The following is a 10,445-nucleotide window of genomic DNA, read 5'->3' as shown; positions in this document are numbered from 1 at the left end:
AAGCATCTTTGGGGTTGCTTTTCCTATTTTTTTTTTCTGTAGCAAGATGAGTCAAGAAACATCTTCACGGTTCATTCTGGCAATACGTGTAGTAAAATAGTGCCAGGACAGGCAGTTTCAAAGCTCAGATGCTTCAAATGTGCCACAGCACAATTTGAAAGTATTACTCAGCCTTTGCTGGCTCAGAGGCTCGGTCCCTGCAGAGCAAGTGTAGATCTAGAAGAGCACTTTCACATGTGGGGATCAGGAAGGGGAGGAAAATAAGAGACTGGGCTCTCAAAATCTATGCCTGTTCCTGAACTTGACAAGCTTCAGACACAGGAAGAGACACACTCAAGCTGCAAACAATTCAAGCCTTGCCCGAATGGCAGCAAACTGACAATCCTGCACTATCTGCTCTTTTTACTGTCGGTTCAATTCCTGAACGCAGTGGATGTGCATCAGTACCTCAGTACCTGGTAATCGTGTAAGTTGTACCTGCCACAAAAGAAAAATCACCTTTTGATCGCACGCAGCTTTTCTGCTTTAGTACTGAGCTAGCATGTAGTTAATAACGGATGTGCATCTGTGTTACTAGAAGGAAAGACAAGGTGATAAAAAAGTAACTCAAACTCATGTACTGACCAGTGGAAAGGAGTTCCAAGGTTTTAAAACTGAAAAGGGTGAATTAAATAGTTTGCTATTTAAAAAGACTATTTGAAGCCAACAGTTTTTCATATTCAGTTTCAAGTGTGTACAGTAAACACAAAGTCCCTGCCCCACGTAAAGCTTTACAAGGCCAAATTTTGACACATGAGATACTCCAGTTTTTGTGAGAGAACCAATAACTTAATGTAAAGTTATTCTGGCTTATTCAATAATTTCTTCAGTAAACATTGCAGAGCTACCACTATAATCAGAATATCTAAGCTGCTGTCATGACTCAATAACTAACCATTTAACAAGTCGGGTATATAAAAAAATTTATGTAGTAAAACCAATTCAGCACACAAATTCCATGCTTCACAAGTTCTGCTGCTGTGTAAGAGTCTTCCTACCATCTATGCAGATAAATTCAGATTTTTAGATCACTGCATGCCCAGATCAGAAGAGTAGCAAAAGATCTACCACTACGAGCAGCTATACCCAGTTGTGCCTTTAGAATGCAAACTATGCAGGAATCTAGATGATCAGTGCCTCACCGCCAGAAGAGGACCACACACAAAAGCTTCGGTGTGTGTGCACTGTAGAGAATAAGTTACTTACTGAAAAAGAAAAATGCATACAGATTCTGATACAGACTTGATACAATCAAGACGGATTAAGTGACTAAACATTCAGATTAGGGGAAGGAGAAAAAGCTTTCAAAGGCAGTGTACAGACAACAAGCCAGCATTACAGAGAACTCTAAAGGCACATTTCAGGTAACATAGTTCTGTTAAGACCAACTGCTTACACACGCAGGCACAAATCTTAATGGCTAACTCCCCCACCCACCAACATTTTAAAAAAAAAAAAAAAAAGAGAAGTGCATTTTCAGTAATATTAACACCATTCAGTTAATCTGCTCAGTCCACATGTTTAGCCGTACTTTCCTTATGGTGATATGGATTCTCTGCACTACTCCAATCCAAAAAAACCCAAACAGGCAGGATTAGTAAAGGTTCAACTGTTGTACTAGTTAACATTTACTCATCAGAGCCCACTGATCTCTTCTGTGCCCTCTTGTAGGGCAACCTCCTTGGTGAAGCTTTATCTAGAATAAAAAAAAAAAAGATAGTTGCATCAATTGCTACAGCTACTTCACATCAGATGTTGCACAAACATGTATCTTGCTCCCTCCCAAAACACAAGCTGAGCTGCCCTTCTAGTGTAACCATCAGTAGTAGTAGCCACCAGTACAGAGGAACCACTTCAAACAACTTGCTAAGGCTTTTTAACTATTAGCGTCCTAAATAGAAGGTACGTTCCTCTTCTGTAACATGCAGCTCCAGGATGAGGGTTGATCGATTTGCCAGTTACTAAAATGCAAAACAAAAAAAAACCCACCCCAAAACCAAGCCCCACACCATCTTCTAATGCAGATGCTCTGCTGCTTAGAAAAGCTTCCTGCTTCATTATTACTCTTTTAGAACCTCCTTTAGACAGCTTTGTCTTGAATTAAATATTTCCACATTCAAACCAATTAACAGCAGAAGCGAAGTTTTTTGGTTGCAGGAAAAGAAAAAACAAAAACCAAACCACTTTTCCAGGCAGCATCCACACTTCACTATAAAGAGGTCACTTTTGTAATTGGGTATCTCATATAGGGAGGCCACCCAGCTTTAGGTCTATGATCACGGAATGCCAGAAGCATCATCATCCTACAATTAAGACTTTATGGCAGGTAGGTAGAATTTCAATCCTTGTAATATTGTGGAGAAGCTACAATACTTCATACAAAGTGCTAAAGCAATTGCTAAGTCTATCTGTTGACTTAAAAACACACATTTTCTTAAGCAGAAGCATATCCAGTAATTTCACTGTGTAGAGTATACGCAAGCACAAGGAGCGGCCATCACACCATTACAAGCCAATCAGTAGAGCATGAAGTGTCTTTCACCAATAGTCAAGAACCTCTAAGCATCTTGAAGGCCATGTATTTCCAAGGATTCTAGTACAGAGTTCTAATTTAAACTAACCTGGAGCTAAAGAAAGTCACAATTAAGAACAAATTCAGTATCAGCTTTTCCTAGACTTTTGGTGTTAAGTTATGAATGCCTATTTAGCGTAAAGGATGCTAGGGTTTGAACCCACTTAAATACAGCTTGCTCTTGGGAAAAAAAATAGCATTTAGAGTTTTGGTCTTTGCTAGATTGAGGCTTTTCAAATTCCTGTGTTGAGATTTTACCCCACCATTCTTGTGTCTTGCAGAAGGCAGTGTACAAGAAAGGTATAAGGACTGGTGTTTTACTTCTGAAGATGTAAGCTATGGAATACAAGTACAGTTAAAAAGGGTGAGGAATCCAAAGGTCAAGTCATCAGCTCCTGGCACAACTTTGTGGCAGAGCCAAGGCCTCTAGCCCTTTTACCCTGAAAAAAGCTCAGAATACACTTATTTTATCAGGAGAGTTTTTCAAGTAAAGGTAGTTTTTTAAAGGGTTTTCATAGCACTTCTCTCGTTTAGAATGTACTTTGATTTAAGAAAGGCTATCACACCTCACACTGGCCAGTGCTCCTGGTGATAGGAGTTCACATGTGAGAGGGAAAACCCAGGAAAATAAACGTGGCTATTAATGACACCCAAAGCTGAGGTTTGGTGCTCCCCGAAAGGAAATGCACTCAGCCACTGGTCATGGTTTGTCCTCCATCCGCCTCATGTAGCACCAGCTTGACACCGCACCAAGGCAGCAGGAAGGCAAGATGCACATCTGCACTTTATAGAAGGGCTTCCAAAAACTGTTTTTGAGGGGAATTCAGCAATACCCAACTGCAACTATGTTACTATAACATAACCAGGAATATATTCACAGATTTATAATACAAAACCGTAAGTTTAGATGTATCCAAAATGTGACTGTCTAGTTGCATGCATCTGTTCTGTTCTCCTTCACTGCTCATGCTCAGTGAATGGCTACATGCAGGAAGCTGTACTTCCAGCCATGCCTAACGACCACAAGGACACACATGAAGCACTTCCAGTCACTACATCAGCAGAGTTTGCCTCACCTCTTCTACTCTGCACTGAAGCCAAGGGAAAGCAAAACAGAAGAAACAGCAAGAGAAGTTAGAAATATACAAATACACAAATGGTGTAAAGAAATCAGCTATTGGGGTGACTGTTGGCATTTATCAAACTGAACTTAACCATTCTGGACTTGTGAAGGGCAGTAATACCAAGTCTTACTGTGGCTTTAGTTCGTACCCACTTCTAATGCTTATTTAAAACTCTGATTTACAGGGAAACTTCCAAACAACTTACAGGAACTCTGAGATGACAAGTATATTTTTCTATTTAAACCTCCTTTGTGATCCAGGTTTTAGATAGATATTTTATACTGTTGAAAAAAAAAAAATCTAAGAACAAATTGCAAAAGTCACCAATAGTTGTTACTGTATCAATCAGTGAAGTCTTTTCTACACAAGAGTAGGCTGGTAATGTAATAATCGGATCGTTAAGCATGACAGTGCCTCAGAAATATCTTTATTCCCTAGGAGAGATGTATGCTGTTCTGAGAAAGCTGTATCAGCTACTTATGCAGTTACAACTAATCAATTAAGTTTGTTCCACTCTAGTTTGTGGAAGGTGGATTACTTACTTATTTGATTTAAAGTTTCTTGGGGAATCCAGCTCATATCAACATCATTCTGATTTGATGTTCCCATCTCTACTTTCTGTACTGGTCTTTTCCTCTGAAAAGTCAAGGAAGAAACAAGTTTTATTTCCACAAGGTTTTGATAGCACAAGTATTAGAAATAACTAGTAATGCTATATTTAACGAATTGCAGTTATTTCACTAAGAGATGAACTTAAGGCTAGTCATACATGACGCTGTCTTTGTAGCTCAGCTTTAGCCATCTTTTATTCAAAGTTTGGCATTACCGCTTCTAATGCCTCACAATTTCCACACAAAGATACCAGGATTTCATACATGCCTGGGCAAGTTCGTTATATACCTGTTACAAAAAATGTCTGACTTAATAATCAAACTTTGAGGTGACTGGTTTCACTAGACTTTCTTAGATTAGTACAGCATCCTCGTATGTCACTTGGCATAATAGATTTTAAAGCACAATAACCACTCCACACTTGTTCCCAAGGGAAGGTACTTCAAGAAGTATTTTGAGCCAGACTGCACAAAGACATAACCGATACATTACACACAGATGAGACTTAAGCTTTCAGCAGCTTGGACTTGCCAGACCACTTAAACCAGACAAACCCTTAGCTGTGAACAGCATTACAAATGGAACCCAGAAGGCCCTAATCAACATTATACCAAAGCAGTGATAGGAACTAAATAAAGGACTAGACGTCTGTTCTCCTCAAAGTTTGACCTAAATCAAACTAATAGACTTAAATAGAGAGTATGGGGAAAGGCTGCTCAGCGAGTATTGAATCGGTAGGTGCACGCATCCAGTGACTGAGAGGTATCAAAGCTCCAACCCAAGCCCTGCAGTCTGGCGCCAAAGAGCAGACCCAAAGAGCACTGGGTAAGCAATCCAAATGTCTCCAGTTAAGAGTATTTTTTTTAAAACCTCTCTAGTTTTCACAGAAATCTTTAAGGTCTTGCATCTAAAAGTAAATCTGCTGCAGTTCTACCTGCACCATCGTATGCCAGAAGCGATTACTGAATTGCTTTCTCTTCATACTGAACAAGTACATAGACAAATTACACCACTCACCTTCCTGGATTCTAGTAACTGATGTAAGCCAACAATGACAAGTAGACCGAGTCCAGCAAGGAACATGTACATGAAGATCCTTTAAAAAAATAGGTTAAGAAACAATTAACTAAAAAAAAAAAAATATCTTAAGTGTTTAAGAGCATTTACAGAGGCATAGAAATTAAGCCTAGCTTTGGCCACAGGCCCACTTGATCTTTCCCAAGAACTTTTGTAGAGGGTGAGTGAGGGAAAAAAAAACCGCGACACATTAACCTGAAACTGAAGTGCTAACAAATACTTAGTAATTATTCTGGCTGCAGTTTCACAAACTGTAATCTGAAGTTTAATTCTGAACAAAAGAACATTTGAATAATGCCATATAAACTGAGAAACTGTTATAAATACTGAAAATCAGTAGCTGCAAGAACTCTTCTGCAGGATCGTGTTTAAAGACCTTGGCTCACTTGTTAATATTTATGTTTGCGAGAGCTTTAACCACTTACAAAACCCTTAAAAATCTCTTACATGCTTTCAGTATGCTACTGCAAAGCAAGTTTTGCTAGGATACTCATCTATTGGCAGCAGAAAGTCCTTGCTTATCTTATCTTGCTCTGCATTTCACAGTTAAAATTCTACAAATGCAAACAAGTTTTTAAACCTGTGCATTTGTTTGTTTTGAAGAATTCTACCCAAAATACCTGTTGATACTTAGCAAGAGGTGAACATGAGTTCAATCTAGAATTAATTTGGGGAGCAGGCAAGATTCTACAGGTAAAGAATCTATTCCAAGTTGTACATTTTAAGTCACCTTTTTGATAAAGGAGATTATGGAGCTAAACTACAGAAGAGCAATAACTGAACATTCCAGTTTTAGGGTAATCACCTATTCGCAGGTCATTAACTCAAATTGATTCTAATAATCTGAATCCTTCTGAGAGCTCCTTTATCAGAATATTAGTCTTTGTGTGACCAATTGATCTTTCATTGATTCTATTCTATTTGACCTTGTTTAAAGGGAAGTTTGCTCAACAGGCAACTTCTACCTATGGCAAAAGAACTGAAATATTCAGCATTGTCTACAACTATTTATTTTTTTAATTCCACTCCAGAGTCAGAATACTTAAAAGTACATGCTTGCAACACATAAGGTGTCAGTCTTTAAGACAGAAAAAAGCACTCCTGAAAGAGGTGCTCTCATACTGCAAAAATATATTTCAGTTGATAGCATCTCAGATTATAATGGAGTGTTCTAGAAGCAAGTCATTTCTCTTGTCTTCATGGCAGGACCCACAGCCTGATACTATGAACCCTCTGCATCTTTAACTCTTGGGAAAAAACACAGTAGCACAACGAAAGCCTGTAACAGCTTTGAATTGCTATGGAGCTATTGGGTCCTATTCCAGGGTTAAGCCCTCTGAGCCAAAAACAGATGTGGAAACTGCTTACTGACACAGGGCCAATGCTGCAGATCCCTGGTATTAATACAGATTTTAATATTAGCTGTCAATAACCTGTTCTACCAGTATACCAACTAAACCTGACCCTCCAGTCTCCTTACGTTTCTCCATCCAGTCCATCTTCTTTCTCAATAATTGTAACCGTTTGATTGAAGACAGCATCTTGAAACACATTGCCCTGTAACAAAGGTTGCACGTAAGGTTTTAAATTCATCTCTTGAACACATGCACAAATGTTTGTCTCTTCCTTGTTCTTGGAAAAACTCTATAAAGCAGTAACTCTTACGTAAGACTTTTTACTCAACATGTAAAACTGCAAAACTTTTTGGTGCAACCACAGAGCACAGTCTTAATATTGGCAAGAAAGTCACATCCTACCCTTCAAGATGCTATTTCCTATGGTATATTACATACTAAGGGTTTAGAACAATCGGAACACAAAGGCACAGGAGCCTTTTTAACTTTGACCTGCACTGAAAGAAAGAAGAATCCCCTATTTTAATCCCCTTTTATGCATTTGGATCGTCTTCCCCTGGATTACAACTGCTTGTCGGTTATTTGCTCAAAGCCAAGTTGCAGATGGGATTTAGGTTAATGGTTAAGTCTGTTAGCAAAGCCCAATTTGAAAAGCACAGTGAAACTTAAGTTATTCTAAAGAAAGCTTTAGTTTTGTGTTGTTTTTTTCCCAAACAAGTACAGCCCACTACTACACAGTCGTAAGACACTCTAGCTTCCACTCCTGATGTAACTTCAAGTGTAACTAATACAGAATTAAAAGTACGTGGGGGGGCTATTGCAAAACATGTAGACAGTTGCTTATGGTGCTTCTGTATCTACTGATTTGCTTAAAACCCACAAAGGCATTCACTGTGTGAAGAGGCAGTAACTTGACGAAGCAGTTTCTTCCTGGTGTTTCCACATCGACTAGAAAGACTAGAATTAATTACAACATCAGGCTTACATTGACATCTCTGTAGTTGAGATTGATAACTAGTCCGAAAGGACGGCCACCCATCGGCTCGGCAGGGATGAAAGAGTACTCAAACGTGGCTTGTCTCTGTGGCGGAACGAGCGTATTCAGGGGGAGAGCTGTGAAGTTCTGGATGTAAAACTGGTAGTCTTGAGGATATCGGAAAGAAGCATCAAGAGACTCGACAATGAAATCCTCTGCACCCTTATTGGTGAAGCCCACCAGGAATTTTACAATGTTGTTCGCTGGAAAATCTAAAATAAAAAAATATTCAGCCATTAGAAACTTCTTACACTGCATCTAGCCTATTTCTAAACAGAGAATGTCACGGCAGATTTTTTTTTTTTTTAAGAGCTTCACTGGTTTATGCACACACTGATACAGTCTAAGCAACAATGAAAACTGTATATTAGCACAGGACTCTTACCTTCACCTTTCACAAATAGGATGGTTGTATCAGCACTAGGTGAGGCTTTGGGTTCTCCTGACAAGTCTTCTTCCTCTTTTTCTTCTGTCTAAGACAAGAGACTTTTTTGAAAAAATCCTATAATGAACAGTGAAGCAAAAACCACACTTGTTTCATGAGAATCCCAGGTGTCCAAGCACGCAACAATAGAAAGTATTAGTATCAATTCCTGCTGCTGCAGGATTAGCACATAGTCTGTTCTCCCTTCAGATTTGACCAGCACCACTTTCAGCATTTATCCTTCTACTTGTCGTATTTGACATAGTGACTAATCTCAACTGCACTCAGCTGTACTGAAAGGCTTCTTATCAGAAAAAGAATAGAATCTGTGCTAAGCAATAACATCTAAGCTATTTCTATTCAGAAAACAAGCATTTCCAAAACTATATGCAGACATAAGGCAAATGAGTTATTTGCGCTAGAGGGAGTGTTTATAGAAGCTTTCTACTAGGTTTTAATTAGTTGATACGTACATCTGTAAATAGTTACTGTCGGAAGGATTCACTTGTTCAAGCTCACCTTTGTGATGACTGACTTTTTAATTTGGCAAATGCAAGCGTTAAAGGCTTATTTTCCACATGGGGATCGTGGGATCACTGCCTCCCCTACCAAACAAAACCAAGGCTGACTCGATTTTGAACTGTCTGAACTAGTTGCTCATGAGTTAGACCATTTGATTTCACTGCTTAAACAACCACCTGAAGCAATGGACAACCTGCTGGATCAGTCTTGCATGTACCACGATCCAGGGAAGGCATGAACTGGAGCAGAGCACTCAGCATCTTGATTTCAAGATGCAAAACTGTGTCTTCTATTTCAGTGATAAATAAAAGAAACTCCCTAAAAAGTGGTTCTCATTTAGTGTACAATTACCAAGTCTGTTGGCTCATCTTCTTCAACTTCAGCTTCGTCATCTTCATCTTCAACTACAGTATCCTCCACAGCTTCTTCATCTTCTGTAGCATCTTGAGCTGCAGCAAGTAAACCTGAACCTACCAAAGCAAAATGCAAATACAAGAATGCCTTTTCAATGTCCAGTAACAGAAAACTGACATTGTACTGCAATTTTCAAACCAATATTTAAGAATTTTAGCTTTCTGAACTACTCGTTTATGTGCCAGTATGTTAAAAACTAAGACGTTTACAGCTGGATAACAAGTCCAGCATTCCAAGAGCAATGCTTAAATTTGCAGAGTGCAAACAACTTGCCTTGAAAGCTATTGTTTAATTTTTCTAACATGTCACCATATTAAAATATTTTCATTTTGTTTTGTCGTTACAAATGTGAAAATAAGGAGACATTGCTATTGCCAGGAAATTAATTTAGCGCATACCGTTCCTTTTCAGACTAGTAAGTTTAATAAATCTTTTTCACGTCCTTTTCACCTACTGGTATCAGAACACAATACATTTTCACAGGCAGTTAAAAAGTTATTATTTTTGCACTTCTTTCCATTCAAGTTTTAAAAATATTACAAAGCATTTTTTGATACGACCTCCTCAATACCCCGTACTACTATATCCATATGTTTGATCAGAACCAGAATACTATTCAGAAAAGAAACCTGCTTCAGAGCAAGGCTCCAAGACAAGTGCAGTCAGGCAGTTCATTGCCTCTTTGCTTTTACAGAGCAGAGTGGCGTACATTCAAACACTGGGCAGGCACAATTCATACAAACAGTGGCCGCAGGACAAAGTTCTGTCTGCAGTTCAGAGCACGTGCAGGCTGGGCTGAGGATTTTCAAAACACACACACAATATTACAGGGGTGTTTTTTAAAAATGAAAGAGTAGAAGTGAATGCGTGATTGATTTACACAAGCCTGGAGAAGATCTAATCGCTACGAATACACATTTATTATAAATATTTTTTAAAGCTTTACGGGGAAATAAGAATCCTTGAGCAGGACAAGCGTATGGAGGGACCGGCCAAAGCCAGAAAAAGCAAACACCCCCCCCTCAAGTGTCTTTAGCAGGTGTGTTCAAAGCCTTTTGCTCAGCCACGTGTGATACTGAAACTAACAGCGGGGACTCGAGCCGGCCAGTTTTAAACCTGTCAGTCGATAAACACAGATTTTAAAAAGCAGCAGTTAAAAGCTTTTGCGTCCGCACAGGCCAGGGGCAGGGTACCGGCCCTCTTCCCAAGGCAGGGCGCCAGCACATCCTCCCCGGGCTCTGGGAAGGGCCCTCGGGCGGGCTGATGATGT

General features: G+C 39.3%; 1 protein-coding gene across 1 annotated transcript; it reads right to left on the bottom strand.

The window, feature by feature from the left end:
* Positions 1 to 948: 948 nt before the first annotated feature.
* Positions 949 to 9,298, bottom strand: SSR1 (signal sequence receptor, alpha; the record flags this gene model as incomplete). The annotated part of the gene is made up of 8 exons (XM_009872134.1): positions 949 to 1,735; positions 3,688 to 3,702; positions 4,278 to 4,371; positions 5,365 to 5,443; positions 6,905 to 6,981; positions 7,765 to 8,027; positions 8,201 to 8,288; positions 9,113 to 9,298. Coding segments are annotated over 8 exons (870 nt in total), but the record flags the coding sequence as incomplete, so codon positions are not given.
* Positions 9,299 to 10,445: the final 1,147 nt, after the last annotated feature.

Source organism: Apaloderma vittatum, unplaced genomic scaffold (assembly GCF_000703405.1).
Source record: "Apaloderma vittatum isolate BGI_N311 unplaced genomic scaffold, ASM70340v1 scaffold13366, whole genome shotgun sequence".
Lineage (NCBI taxonomy): Eukaryota > Metazoa > Chordata > Aves > Trogoniformes > Trogonidae > Apaloderma > Apaloderma vittatum.
Note: the sequence above shows the minus strand (reverse complement) of the source record. Positions and strands in the feature narration are given on the sequence as shown.